This window comes from Gekko japonicus, unplaced genomic scaffold (assembly GCF_001447785.1).
Source record: "Gekko japonicus isolate JY-2015 unplaced genomic scaffold, Gekko_japonicus_V1.1 scaffold1408, whole genome shotgun sequence".
NCBI lineage: Eukaryota > Metazoa > Chordata > Lepidosauria > Squamata > Gekkonidae > Gekko > Gekko japonicus.
The window spans coordinates 173,673-189,025 of record NW_015163131.1 but is presented as its reverse complement, the minus strand read 5'-3'; the positions used below and the strand labels follow the sequence as shown (position 1 = coordinate 189,025).

The 15,353-nt window shown below is 50.9% G+C and overlaps 1 protein-coding gene across 1 annotated transcript in view; it reads left to right on the top strand.

Moving 5' to 3' along the window:
* The window catches only part of PLCB1 (phospholipase C beta 1), a 375,074-nt gene that overhangs the window by 212,670 nt on the left and 147,051 nt on the right, over positions 1–15,353 (top strand). The window contains exon 7 of the mRNA XM_015406942.1: positions 11,306–11,406. Coding sequence (XP_015262428.1) covers positions 11,306–11,406 — 101 coding nt within the window. The remainder of the gene's footprint in view (positions 1–11,305; positions 11,407–15,353) is intronic.

The window sequence follows — 15,353 nt, the reverse complement described above, 5'->3', positions numbered from 1 at the left end:
TGCCCCCCCCCCCCTCCCTCCCTCCCTCCCACCCACATGGCTGCCATTTCTATTTAAAAACACCGGGAAGGTTTTCTCGTGCACCTCCCAGCCTCTTGTCTAGCTAGACCTTTGGTCTTGTTTCATATGTAATCAGCAATGTATAATAAGTGGAAATCAGCGCTCCAAGATTTCAGAAGACAATGTGAACTGAAGAAGAGGAGGAGGAGATTGGATTTATACCCCATGGCCCTTCAGTAACCGAAGGAGTCTCAGAGCAGCTTACAATCTCCTTTCCCTTCCCCTCCCCACAACAGACAGACACCCTGTGAGGTAGGTGGGGCTGAGTGAGCTCTTGACAGAACTGTCCTTGAGAGAACAGCTCCGAGAGAACTTACAACTGACCCAAGGTCATCCAGCCAGGTGCAAGTGGAGGAGTGGGGAATCAAACCCGGTTCTCCCAGACTACAGTCTGCGCACTTAACCTCTACACCAAACTCCTGGGTACCCTCCCAGTGCAGTTTGACACCCAGCATGAACAGATTTGCAGAAGTAAGTTGTACCAAGTTCAATAGGAGTTGGTGCCTAATAGATACAAGTAGCAGTAGAAAACAGCAAAGAGTCCAGGAGCACCTCCAGGCTCCAAGACTAACAAAATTTGTGGCTGGGGATTTGAGCTTTCCTGAGTCACTGCTCAGAAGTGGTCAGCAGTGAATCACGCAAGCTCCTCCCCTGCCACAGATTGTGTTAGTCTTTCAGGTGCTCCTGGACTCTGGCTCTTGTCTCCTGCTGCAGACAGACTAACAGGGCCGCCCATCTTGGATCTATCTGAAGAAGAGAGCAGGGACTCCCGTAAGCTCCTCCCCTGCCACAAAGTGTGTTCGTCTTTCAGGTGCTCCTGCTCTTTTCTCCTGCTACAGACAGACTGACACGGCCAGCCCATCTTGATCTAGAGACATGTAGGTTTGCACCCGAATTTATGTGTGTATTTAGGGTTTTTTAAAATCCGAGTGGGCACCCAAAGCGACTTACAAAAATAGAATTAAAAACAGGGAAACCAAAGAATCGAAAAACTGCATGCAGGTCTGGTCCCGGATCCCCTGCCCTGGTCCACTTCAGGCTATTGGCTAAGAGCCAAGGGACAAAATCCCCGTGGTCCCCCCCCCCCGGTGCCCCTCTGGCTCGTGCCTCTGGCCACACCCGGGCTTTAACCCCGCCCCCAAGAGGGAAACCGAAGCTCCGCCCAGATCTCGCACAGCTGGCGGGCTCCATACCAAGAGCCCCCCTCCCCTTCTGTTGCCTATGAGCACTCTGTGACGCGATACTCCAGAAACTGTGACAGGTGTCTTGAAACATTCGATCTGTTGTGTACAGCTAGAGAGTTACCTATTGAAGTTTTATTCAGTTGGAAATCAATCGTTATCCCCAAACAAGCATTTTATTTGGAAGCACTTTAAGTACAAATCAATAATTTCCGTTGGTCTTTTCTCTTGGTGACATTAGACACGTATTTTGTACTTGAGAGTCAGTTTCCAAGTACGAAATACAATTGCCCAAAGCAGCCCAAGGACAGCTATACAAACAGTATCTTGCCTGCATAGGTGTTGGTAAGAAAAAACCACTGACCGGAAAACTAGAGGGCCACTAACAGGGAAGAGAGGGGGCCACTAACAGGGCAGAGAGGCAGAGAGGCCTTCCCCTGGTGTTGCCTCTGGGCTCTGGGATCCAGAGGTTGATTGCCTCTGAAGGTGGAGGTTCCCTCGAGTCACCGAGGCTTGTAGTCAGGGGTCATTTCCTGCAGGAGCGCACAGGAGCAGAGCTCCGGCAGTAAAGAGCGCAGGGGGCGAGCACATGCAACAAGCCCCGCCCCCTGCTCCCAGCATCCCTCAGTCAGAGCAAGAAGCAGCCAGGTAAGCTGCAGAGCCCCCCCCCAACCCCCCGGCCCAAAACAGTCCAGTGGTACCTTTAAGGCCAGGTTTTACTCAGGTACAACCTCTCCCTCTTCTGCGAGGACAGATCTGCGCATTCCCCTCCCCCCCCCAATAGCTAGCAATCCAGAACAGTCCAGTGGAGCCTGAGCGGTGGGTGCTGCCGTCTGACACACTTCCGGTGACGTCAGGGGGTGGGGCATATGCAAATAAGTTATGCTAATGAGTTGTGCTAATGAGCTCCTGCACCTCTTTTTCTGCGAAATGACCCCTGCTAGTAGCCATTGGTGGATTGTCTATTTTTGGCTGTGTGTTTCCGTGAAGATGGAAGCGGCGGTGTTCCCAGGTCCCAGGGCACGGAGGGAAGCAGAGACGGAACGGCATGTGGTTAGGCTCAGTGGCCTTCCCTGCCTTGTCCATCCACGGAGGTAGTCTTTTCTTCTTCTTCTGGATTTGAGGGGCAGATGCTTGTTGAACGAAACCCAAGTTGTTTCCCTTCTTCGCTTACGGTTGTATTGAGCAGCGCTCCTGACTTAGTCTTTTGTAGCGAGTGCCTCCTGCTCCCTCCCTGGTTTGGTGGAACCACCAGAGATGAGTCGCTTCTTGTTCTGGAGAGACGCGGACCAGAGAAGAGGGAGCAAGAGATGCCTTCCGGTGCTTCCTCGTGAAATGCTCCAGGAGGCTAACAACCAGAAGCAAGACCCTTTCAAGGAAAAGCGTATAATCACCCCTCTCAAAGCAGCCAGCGCAAGGAAAAACCCATCTCACAAACCTGGCAACCAGACACTTCAGCTGAAACAAGTTGTTTCCCTTCTTCGCTTACGGTTGTATTGAGCAGCGCTCCTGACTTAGTCTTTTGTAGCGAGTGCCTCCTGCTCCCTCCCTGGTTTGGTGGAACCACCAGAGATGAGTCGCTTCTTGTTCTGGAGAGACGCGGACCAGAGAAGAGGGAGCAAGAGATGCCTTCCGGTGCTTCCTCGTGAAATGCTCCAGGAGGCTAACAACCAGAAGCAAGACCCTTTCAAGGAAAAGCGTATAATCACCACTCTCAAACCCATCTCACAAACCTGGCAACCAGACACTTCAGCTGAAACTCTGTTTTTGTGACCGCCCTTCCGGGGGGAGAGAAAAGTTAGCTGGCTGCTGTGCTGCTTACTGTTGGGGTGCTCGGCTGCGCACACGTATCCCTTCGGACCTCTGACTCCACTCACGAGGGCCAGGATAACTCTTGTGCACCAGGAACTGGTGAATTTGCTCCTTGATAGTATAACGCTGAGCTGCAGACCGGAAAGTTGTAGTTTGGCAGTTCGAGAGCTGAGTGCCACGTCACGGAGTGAGCTCCCGTCTCTGGCCCCAGCTCCTGCCAGTTTGAAAGCAAGAAATTGCAAGTAGATAAATAGGCACCGCTTCGGTGGGAAGGGAACAACGCCCTGTGTGCCTTGGCGTTTAGTCATGCCGGCCACATGACCATGGAAACATCTTTGGACAGCGCTGGCTCTTCGGCTTGGAAACGGAGAGGAGCACTGCCCCCCTAGAGTCAGATTTGACTGGCTTTCGAGCAAGGGGAACCTTTGCCTTTGCCTTATTATCAGCCTGCCTTGGTGAAGCAGAGCAGGTCCTGACATCCATCCCCTGCATCCCGGTGGACAATCACACCCCTCCCCTCCTGCTGGCGTTTCAGACAACCCCCAGCTGTGTTTGCTCTCCCGCTCCCCGGTTTCTTCCTGCCCCCTGCTTCACACCGCCCTGGTGTTTGACTCCAGCCATTTAATGCTTGGCCAGCTCCTGTCAGGCAGGGTAACGTTTGGGGCCTGTACGCCTGCCACAGACTGACCACTGCGGCCTTCAGGCACACGAGAGTGGCCTGCCACGGGGTGTGAAGGACGGCTTCTTCAGAGCTTTCCTGACGTGCACTTTGACATCATCGCACCTCCTCCCTTCTCAGACAGGCACGGCTGAAAGCACCGCATGGTGTTCCTGCTTTCTCCGATGGGGTGTTTCTGGTAGGAATAATATTCCAGCTCTTACCGAGTCTGTGCAGCTGTAATGTATCTTAGTGAATTAAATCTTTTATTGCGTTGATCTATGCTAATGTTTCTAAATAAATAATAACTACTATTCTCACCAGCTGGGTTTTTTCAGAACATACTTCTGGGCTAAGATTATATCAGATAAGGGAATATAGGGGCAGGCGAAGGTTCAGCTGGGGAGATTAAGAACTATTACGGCATACGTCACTAAAAAGGTAGGAAGAGGTAGGTGGTTTCAAGCGGAGTCCACCCGGTTTTTCAGTGTAGCCACAGTCAAGAGCTGGTGGACCAGGAAGTGAGGTCATCTTTCATTTATCCCGATTCTGTTTCCTGCACCAGGCATCCTTTCTAGCTTCCTCCTAGTTCTGGGTGTGTCTATGAGGCATTGGTTTTACAATTTGGAATCCATCCCGCCCTGCTGTCCGATGGTTTCTTTGTCTGAAATGGCCAAGTTGGTCTCCACATATTAGTATTGCAGAGCATAGGTTTCCAGGCCAGGCGACGGCAGGACTCACCCACCCATCAGCGCAGGCTTCCCTGGCCACCATGACCACCAGCAGATTGTCTCCGTGAACAGCGAGGGCCCCGGGCCTGTGATGGGCCATATCTTTGGCCTGACATTCCATTTTGGACAGGAAAAAGGGGCCCTTTGGTTGGAACAGCTTCAAGTAACTCAATTGCCCATGGACAGGTCATCGTCCAAAGGGGGGGCGGGCGCAGAGCTGTGGGATCCCCAAACCTCTGCGGAAGGGGAGGGCGCGTGAAAGTGCTCCGTACTCAGAAAATGATGGATCCAAATGGATCCTGGATGGCTATTGAGGCTTCTCAAGGGACATGGCTGAGAAACCTATCAAAATGCGGTCCGACCTCTGGAAGAGTGAAATAGCTCTGAACGAGCAAGATCTATCTTCTTCTCTTTTTTTTAATTGTTTTATTCCCTCTCCTAAAAAGGAGAGATATTTCGCTTAAAATTCAGAAAAATAGGGAGGGTATATAGAGGGATAAAGAACAGAGTTGAGTGGTGTTAGTGTATTAGTATATTATTCCTTTAGTATTAAAAGTTAAAGTCAATAATTTCTTCTGCAGTTAGGCGCTCTTCTTTTCTTCTGTATCTGTTTCTGATACAAGATCTATCTTCTGACCCAGGTATTGGGTCAGAAACTGCTTTAATCAAGCTGATGGCTGACCTACCATGGGCCGCTGAGGGACGAATGTGCTCTGTTGGTTCTTCTGGACCTCTCTGTGTCTTTTGATGTCATCAGGCAGGAACTAGTCATTCCTGGCTGGGTAAAAGTTATTGTTGGCCCCGGGCACACGGGCCGGCTGAAACGCAGCTACTCAGAGCCGCTCCAAACTTGAGACGCCGCGGCGGGATCCCACGGATCCCCTAGCCGCGGCGCAGCACTCCCCGGCACGCTCAGATGCCGGGGAGGAAAAGTCCGAGGGGAGGGGGGAGGCTGCCGAACTGCGCATGCTCGGGCATGCGCAGTACGGCTGGGGGCCGGGATGCGGCGGCGCAAGGACGCGCCGCCGATCCCACAGCCCTGCCTGCGCCGCACCAATGGAGTTTGGGCCGTTGGGACGGATCAGGGACGGAGACGGCACGCTCGCCAGATGTTCAGGTGAGATCGCGCCTGTTTGCTCCGCCCCAGTTCCGTCCCGCTCCCGGCCCAAATGGGCTCGTATGAACGGGGCCGTTGTTGGGCTACCGCTCAGCCCCTTGGCGATTGGCTTATTATGGGTTGTGGCAGGGTTCCATCTCATCCCCCATGATATGCAGCACCTGCATAAAAAGGGCAAGAGTAGGTCAACTCTGAAAAACAGCAATGCATGCACGATCCTCATGGCTGCAGGAGTGTTTGTTAACGTGTTGTTTAAATGGGGCATCCATCTTCTTTCTCAGACACGACTCGTCAACTTAGGGTAGATTTTGGATGTGAGGCCCAGTGTCGAACAAGCTGCTTTCCCTGGAATTAGAGGAAAATACCCTTTGTTCTGCTGGAGACTTTAAAAATATAAAATTAGGGCATGGGGGGGGGCTAACATGGGAGGTTAAAGATTTTTTCCTTTCCAAAGATTGAGTTTTACTAACAAATGCATTCCAAATGAAAGAAAGGGCATACATAGATCCCATAAACCAGGTGGCTCAATAGGAGGAGATATTTACCACTCCTGGGGGAAAAAAAATCAACCTACTGTTTCTTTAAAAGACGGTACCCCTGGCAGGGGAAGGGGGAGTGGCCATAGTGACCCCTAACAGGCCTATCTTTGGCCACCCACAGAGAGTGTCACTGTATTGTCCCAGACAGTCCAATTCTTTCTTGAACCCAAGGCTTTGTAGTAGTTCTAGAGTATGTGCTCTTTCATTAGGCATGAGGGCAGTAGCTTAATACCATTTGCATTCACTTCCTTACCATACCTTTGCCCCATAGACCGTTCTCTTAAATCACTTCAAAGTTCGCCAAATTGGGTGGTTGTACACTTGACAAAGTGAGCTCCCGTCTCTAGTTCCAGCTCCTGCCAACCTAGCAGTTCGAAAGCAAGAAATTGCAAGGAGATAAATAGGTACCACTTCGGTGGGAAGGGAACAGCATTCCATGTGCCTCAGTGTCTACTTATGTCGGCCACATGACCATGGAAACATCTTCGGACAGTACTGGCTCTTCAGCTTGGAAATGGAGATGAGCACCGCATCCCTAGAGTCGGATTCGACTGGCTTTCAAGCAAGGGAAACCTTTACCTTTTATGCTTTGGTGTAGTGGTTAAGTGCATGGACTCTAATCTGGGAGAACCGGGTTTGATTCCCTACTCCTCCACTTGCAGCTGCTGGATGACCTTGAGCAAGCCGTAGTTCTGATCAGAGCTGTCCTTGAAAGAGCAGTTTCTGTCAGAGCTTTCTCACCCCACCTACCTCACAGGGTGTTTGTTGTGGGGAGGAGAAGGAAAAGGAGTTTATAAGCCGCTCTGAGATTCTGAGTGAAGGGCAGGGTATAAATCCAATCTCCTCCTCCTCCTCCTCCTCCTCCTCCTCCTCTTCTTCTTCTTCTTCTTCTTCTTCTTCTTCTTCTTCTTCTTCTTCTTCTTCTTCTGTCTTAGTCACCTGGTTTAGGCATTTGTAAATGCCTTGACTGCCAAAATATCTGGCTATGAGCAGCATGAAACATGGTAAAGATGAGTAAGCGGCAGCGGCCCAATTCAAGGCACAGTGGTTTAAAAGAAAAGCGACGGTTCATTATTAGAGCTTAAAAGTAATAGTTTATCATTAGAGTCTGATGACATTGAAAGCATAAAAGGACATAAGGTATTGCTGTACCGCGTTGGCAATAAACTTAATTATCCAGGATGAAGAAAAGGCAAGACGTCAGTACTTGTATATTAATTCTGTGTCTTGGAGTCTTTCTCGTAAGGCCATTTCAATCGGCATAATGTACTATCAGTCACATGATACTGTGGCTGTCCCCCCCCCCTCATGTAGAAGAGCTGTAGCCCCAAACGTCTGTCAAGTGAAGCCAAGAAGGAACCTTGTGGCGCCTTGAAGGCTAACTCGTTTTAACACATTTCACCAACACATTTTACTGTAGCAGAAGCTTCCATGGGTTCTAGAGCCCACTTTCATCTGATGTGCGGCGGATCTTCATTAGACAGAGATAAATATGAGGCTATAACGAAGAAGAAGCTGCGTAGAGGGACAAAAGGCCATGAAATGCAGGAAGTGCAAGGTGAGGTGGAACGACGCAGAATTCAGATGCAACCGAGAACAGTACAGAGCCTTTAGGTAGGCATGAAGCAATGGGACTTAGCAGGGAAAGGTTCTGGTTTAATTGGGAAAGTGCTGACCGTCGGCAGGGGATGCTCCCATTCCCTTGGGGCTGGAACCGATCCCTGTCACAGGGCCAGACGACACGTTACCTTTTCTCAGGTCCTCTTGTGAGTACCCTGCTGGAAACTCCACTCCCGGGTGCTGCACAGGGGGGCCCATTTGGGTTGGAACTGCAGGGCGTAAGGAGACGAGGCTTCAGCCTTTCCCTCTGCGCCATTATCCTGACCCGAAACAGTCCCAGGAAGTGATATTTGCCCCATTGGGGGCTCCACTGTATTAATGGGCTAGATACGGGCTTCCATAACTGGGAAAACAGCACTCCCCTGTGGCCATTTCAGGTTGGGGAAACAGCTTGAAAGAAGAAGAAGAAGAAGAAGAAGGCACAAACCCTTTCTTTCTCCCTGTGATCTGAATAGGGCCCCTTGCGCCTGAGGAGTAAGCTCCCAATGCAAACTTGACATCACCCGCCTGACTCACAGGCCTCCTGGCAGACCAGACCCACGGTGAGGGGGCTGCCTCATGTGCCATTAGGCCCAACGGGGTGAAGTGTTTGAACGTCTTTTAGAAAAGAATTCATGCTTTTTGATGGCATCTGTACAAATTAATACAATGCTGTAGGAACTCTGTATTGTCGTCTCTACAGGCTAGTCTAACAGAAAATGGAAGAACAAATTCCTGCCCGATTATTAAAAGCAATGCAGCAAATTAATTAGCCAGGAGAGGGACTCTACAAAGTTAAACGCCTGGCTTGTGTGTACTGGATGGAATTAATATTTATTTATTTATTAGACTTTTACCCCGCCCTCCCGCCGAAGCGGCTCAGGGCGGCTTAAAAGGTAAAGGTAAAGGTTCCCTCGCTCGAAAGCCAGTCGAGTCCGACTCTAGGGTTGCGGTGCTCATCTCCGTTTCAAAGCCGAAGAGCCAGCGCTGTCCGAAGACGTTTCCATGGTCATGTGGCCGGCATGACTAAACACCAAGGCACACGGAACGCTGTTACCTTCCCACCGGAGTGGTCCCTATTTATCTTGCTTTTCTTGCTTTCGAACTGCAATTTCTTGCTTTCGAACTGCTAGGTTGGCAGGAGCTGGAACTAGAGACGGGAGCTCACTCCGTCATGCGCCACACTCGGGTCTTGAACTGCTGAACTACTGACCTTCCACAGCCTGCAGTTCAGCGTCTTAACCACTTGAGCCACCGCAGCCCCCAGGGCGGCTTACAATAGTTTAAAAACCAGTATAAGAATTAATACAACATCACATCTAAAAGAATACATCAGTAAAATAGCCAAATATAACTTATTAAAATTAAAATTACAGTTTAAGCATGGCGGCCATCCACTATAAAATGCTAGAACGATCAATGTGATCTGGGCTATTAAACGCTTGCCAGAACTGTCTTCCTGCTACCAAAGAATTCAGGTTCAAGAGAAAATGGAAGCGGGCCATGTTTGCCATTATACGTAATTGTAGGCCTCGTCTGTGACAGTCCCCAGCTTCTGAATCTTGCAGTTTGCATTTATTTCAGTATGAAAACCCTCAGAGTGTAGATATTTTTGGCATTCACGGAGCAACCCCACTGTTGAATTATAGGGTAGTTGTAGGAGACAGATGGAGGGGCTTCAGCCCCAGAGAGGATTTCTGGGGGGAGGTTTTCACCCACTGCCCCTCCGGCTGCTCTCCTCCAGTCCCCGGTGCTGTTCCTGGTGGGGGGGGCACTTCCACAAGGAACAGCACGTTGGGGGGGGTAATTATGACGGCACCAGCAGGGAGCAGGTGGTGGGGAAATCGTGCTTCTGTGGACACAAGCAAGTGACACTTGAAGCTGTTTCCTTTCTGCAGGGTGCCCTTTGCCAATGGCGTTATGATAGCACAGTTATATTTGTGGGCTCTGGAAATATAAATTGTTTTCGTGAATATTTGCATGCGTGTTCCATTCAAATTGAAGCCACATTGTGTATATATTTTGGAATCAAATTCGACAAGTGTGATGCACTGTTGTGGGTGCATGTAGAACTATAAATGCGGGGTTAGAGAGCCTAACTAGATGTTACAAACTGCAGGAGTTCACCACGAGGATTTGCAGCTATACTGGAGTTGCTACTTCCTGGTGGCAACTTCTGAGTAAATGTGCAGCAGATCCTGATTTGGACGGGGACCCCTGTGCTGGAGAAGGAAGAATTCCTGCTTCCTCTCCTGTGCTGGAACAGTCCGGAGGCTGAGGGAGAGGAGCAATTCGCTCCATTGGGAAGTGGCACATGCCCCGAATGCTTCCATGTGCTGGCTCCCCACAGAGAAAATAATGCTCCCAGCAATGCTCCCTCTAAGCTGAGGAGTCGTGTGAGCAAAAATTCTACTTTGTGAGCCACTGGCATAAATTAGTTTGCTCGGGAGCCCTCCTTCCTGACCTAAGACAAGAATGTTTGAGCTGGAGGCTAAAAAACTGAGCTAGCTCACACTAACTCAGCTTAGAGGGAACACTGGCTCCCACCCATCACCTCCCCCCCCCCGAGCTGTTTCAGTTGCCAAAAACAGCACAGGGGAGGATGCAGGTCCTCCTCCTTCTAGACAAGGGCCCTGATACAAACTGAGTCTCCGGTGCATTCACTTAGGGATGTATATTCAGTTCGTCTGAACCGAATGCACCCCCCGAAAATGGCCCATTCAGGCCTCTTTCGGACTGCTGCGGGCTGATTCAGATTCTCTGATCTGAATCGGCTTGCTGCCGAATTACTGCCAAATTTCGGTGGCAATTCAGCCCCATTATATCCTATGGGCCATTGAAGCCAATGGTGAAAACATAGGGTATATTCTGGGGGCTGGAGGAGAGAGGGTTTGAGGGAGAGGCTCCCCCAAAAAGTTACTTTTTCCCACTATAGAAAACAATTGAGGGGGTGGGGGCAACCTCTTTGGGGGCCCGTAGAATTGGAATCCCTGGTCCAATGTTCTTGAAACTTGGTGGGTATCTTGGGGAGAGGCTCCAGCAGCTACCCTGCGAGTTTGGAGCCTCTCCCACAAACCCTCTCTCCTCCAGCCCCCAGAATATACCCTATGTTTTCACCATTGACTTCAATGGCTCATAGGATATAATGTGGCCGAAATTGACATTCTTCTGGCGAAAGACTCCCCAGTTGGCTGGTACTGCCGAAATTGACACGCAGGAGTCTTTCTGCCTGCCGAAATGGATTCTGCCCGATTCAGCCGAATCCGCACACTGATGAGTTGCCACCAGTTTGTAACTGGTGCAGTTTGGAACAACCAGTTCAGCTCACAGTGGGAGGTTGAAACAATGTTCGCTTTGCTGTGAGAAAGGGTTTTGGTAACAGGTCAGTGATTGACACAGGTGCAGAGAGGTGATGTGAAGGTGTTTGGGAAGGCACGGTTGCAGTGTGAAGGACTGAATTAAGTATGGCGTGCAATTACCCCACTGCACATGTTTATGCCCCAGTGCAGTGGCCAAAAGTGTATCGACCAAGGGAGGGTGGCTGGTGGGTTATGGAGTAGGACTGAGACCCTGTGCTTTAGCGGCTTTGTTTTATTTTTCCTTCACAGAACGACTCCATCCCTCAAGAAGACTTCACCCCAGAAGTATACAGAGAATTCTTGAGCAACATGTGCCCTCGGCCTGAAATGGAACACATCTTCGTAGAGTAGTAAGCAATTACGGAAACCAGCTTGTATGCTTCCTGCTTCCCTGGCGGTGGTGTTTTCTCTGCACGAGGCAGGCCCCAAACCCTAATCTCAACAGCCCCGAGCAAACTTCTTTACCTGTCTGTTCTGTTGTTGAACTTTCACGAGTGGTGGTGCGGCCTTCTTGTGTAAGATGGATCACCGTGTCACCTTGCTTGGAGTTTAACAGAAAGGGATTCTGCGTGACTTCCAGGTTTTATTGATCTTCTGACTTGCACTAGTTTAAGCTCCATTTAAATAAATTAGGAAATGGGGGGGGAGAGAATGTTACAAGCAGTGTGCATTAGATAAGCAGTTTCCAACCACCAAAAAAAAAACTGGTTGCAGAAATTGGGTGGGTGTGGAATGCAGTCATATCCATATAGCGGATGCTGCTGCCTGGGGCGGTGTTGAGCCCAAATTAAATTAGCAAACAGCGGGGCTCTTGTTAGGTTATGCATTAATGCCTTGAAATACTGCAAGCAATTTAATTATAAATTTAATATTTAATGTCTATCTTTCCCCATGGTTTTAATATTGGTTAGTGTAATATTGAACCCTTCCTGCTTTAGAGGGCCGGTGGTGTGAAGCAGAAGCTCGTGAGAGAATACCCTGGCTAGTCTCTCCTCACAAATGTGTGTTTTGGGGCCTGGGGTGAGGAGGCAGCTCAGGGGAGAGTGGCTGGGATCAAGTAAGCCGCAGCTGGGGGGCGAATTGAGCACCCCCCGTTCTGAAGCAGCTTTGCTTCCTAAAAAATGCTGCTAAGACTCTCTTACCGGTGTGTTTTTTTCAGGTCGCTCCTCAGGTCATTCCGGCATCCAAATCCCCCCTCTATTTTTTTTAAATTGTTTCTAGTCCATCTGTTACAACATTTCCTCCTCGAAAGGGAGTTTTACTCCTCACGATTTAACCCTGGGATGAAATAACACCGGTGTGCGCTCTCAGGTGTTCAGTCACCTTAATCCAAATTTGTCTTTGAGCCTGCAGGCGCAACCCGGCCGTAATGGGCTGCCGTAAGTGGTTCATTGCGTCTCTTGACCTCAGTGTGCTTCTGGTGTGGATTATACAGCAGCAGCAGCAGCAGCAGCAGCAGGAGGAGGAGGAGGCCCGGTGTAGAGACTGTGGGGTCGGGCGTCAGGATGAGGATCCTTGAGCGTCTCTAGTCCTCAGGCAACCACGGGCCCAGCTGGCTTCAGCCAGTTGATCAGAAATCGTCGGAAGCCCCAGAGAGGGCCCAAAAATGGGCACTCACCACTTGTTTGCCTGCCGTGGGGAAATGTCCCAGGATGTTCTGGCACCACCACACTCCAGCGGAAGCTCAGGACCCAACTAGATGATACTTTCCCACACGGGTTTGCCAAGGGGACGTTCAGCCTTCCTGCAGGGGCAGGTCCCTGGTGGCAACTCCTGTGTAAAAAGCCCAGATTGGACCGATTTGGGTTGGGGGGCTATGCTGCGAGGGCCCCCCAGGCCCCGGTCCATTGTGGAAGGGCAAGGGAGGAGCCCCTCCCCACTGCATGCAGTGGTCCCGATCCAAATCGTAGTTCAAGGTGTGGCACAGGATATTTCTGGCAACCCTTGGTGTAGACGGCCGTCTGTTACCACACGTAGCCATTTGGTAAAAGGGGCAGGCACCATGTTACGTTCCAAGCACCCACAGTCATGGGCAATGCTCCCTCTAAGCTGTGGAGTCTTGTGAGAAAAATTCTGCTTTGTGAGCTACTGGCCTTAAAGTTGTGAGTGAGCGATCTGGCCACTGCATAGACTAGTTTGCTTTGGGGCTTTCCTGAGCTAAGACAAAAATGTGTGAGCTGGAGTCTAAAAACCGTGAGGTAGCTCACACTAACTCTGCTCAGAGGGAACACTGCCTGTGGGCCATCCAGCAAAAAAGGGTGCTGCCTTGGGTCAGACGCATCTTGCCGCCGAGTGTCGCTGCCCGCTGCGCGTGTGGCTCACTGCAAGGGAGAGAGAGCGAGGAGCAGCAGCGGGTGCCATGTCTTGGGTGGACGTCTCCCCTTGGTTTCCATCCTGCCTGGTGGGCGTCTGGGTCTCGAAGCAGGAAAGGCGCCGGGGAGAGCGGGGGGCATCACGGTGGGTGTCCTAGCCAGGCCGTTTCTCCGAGGAGCACCTCAAGAGGCTCCGGAGCGAGGGGCTGCTTCTCCACCCCACTGGTCCCCCATCGGTCCCCCCCCCGGCTTCCCAGCACTAGTCTGACACCAGGGGATAGTTTACGGCTGTTTCCCCCATTGGCAGAGATGAACCTGATGCTGGCCCCTGGCCCAAAGAACCTCCGGCCGTCCTCGACCCGAGACGGGGCCTTCCCCGGCCCTGGCGCCAGCCTGGTGGAGCTCTCTGCCGAGTGACATCCATGCCCCGCGGGACCTCGTGCAGTTCTGTGGGGCGCATAATGGAGGGGTGTCCCGCTAGTCCCACCGTTGAGGAGAGCAGTGAGTCCCCCCCTAGCCCGGCGCTCCCATCCCTTTCCTCCCCCTCCCCACTGGGTAAGGTTACAATTCGGTTGTTTTTAGCGTCATCCGAAACTGGTGTTGTATTTACTGTTTTAATGGTTTTAACTTGATCTGAAATCAACTCTGTTGGAATTGTTGTTCACGGTCCCCCTGAGCCCCATGGAAAACAGGGGAGGGCGGTTTATAAAGTGGACTTATAAGCAAACGAAGAAACGAGTAAATGACAGAGTCCCAGCTCCAAATACCTGCCTGTCCCCTCTCCACGTCTCCCCCTCTAGAAGACGCTGCCTGGGTTCCTGCCCCCCCCAGACCCCTTGGCCAGGACCCCCTTGGCTGCACCCTGTCCCCACCACCACCACCACCGCAGAGTTAGGCTCTAAGGCGACTGTACCCACAGCGGGAGCCCTGGAGCCGATGTATTATTGGGTGCCATCGATAGTGGATTATCCGTCGTGCAAACTGTGATGTTGATTTTAAGTCATGCTGTGCTTATGACGTTCCCCGGCTCTTAAAACCCTAACCCTGAGCCCGCTTGCGGGGGAGGGCTAGAAGCCTAATAAAATAATATTTTTTAAAGACCAGAAACAAAGTCTTCTTCGCCTGCTGGCCGAGGGCAGTGACAGAGGGATGCAAATGGGGAGGAGTCCCCTCATCCTGGGGCCATGAGCAAGAAGCCCCCCCCCAGGGTGCCCCCCTGCCTGGCTGCAGAAGGTGGGGCGCACCGCAAGTGGGGACCCCAGAAGGTGCCTGTCACGGCTGGTTGGGAGCTTGTGGGAGCGCAAAAAAAGAAGGACCGGCAGGAAGCGGGAAATAAACGCTAAATATCCATACACAACACCACTACAATATATTTAACAACTGTTGCATGTATACGGCTCATGGGAGGTCCAGAGGCAGTTGTTAACGAAGTTCTCCGGAATGGCGTATCGTCTCGTGGGGACTTCTCCTGAAGGGGACCATACAAGCAAAAACGTGTCTTATCCCTTATACCTCATCAGATGCATTAGTTTAGCAGCAACTTCCCAATATACCATGCATAGATACGATTTACGAAATATCCATATTGTAGTAGTGTCGTATATGGATTATTTAGCACTTGTTTCCAGCTTCCTGTCGGTCCTTCTTTTTTCATTATACCCCGCCCTCCCCGCAAGCGGGCTCAGGGCGGCTTACATAGGCACAACTGTGCAATAAAATACCACAAGATTAGAACAGTTAAGGCACCAAGTGCAATAAAAATAGGACAAGTTAAAACAATTAAAACAAAAACTCGCATTTTGCAGGATGCATTAGGAACTAATGTATTTCCAGCTTCCTGTCGGTCCTACTTTTTTTGTGTACTTAAGCGGCTACCCTCTGTGTGTCTGTGGCGTGTGGGAGCTGTCAGTCCGCAGGTGTGCTGGTCCCGATCCTGCCAAGGGCACTTCTTCAAATCATTTCCCTTGAACGAATGGCAATGATGT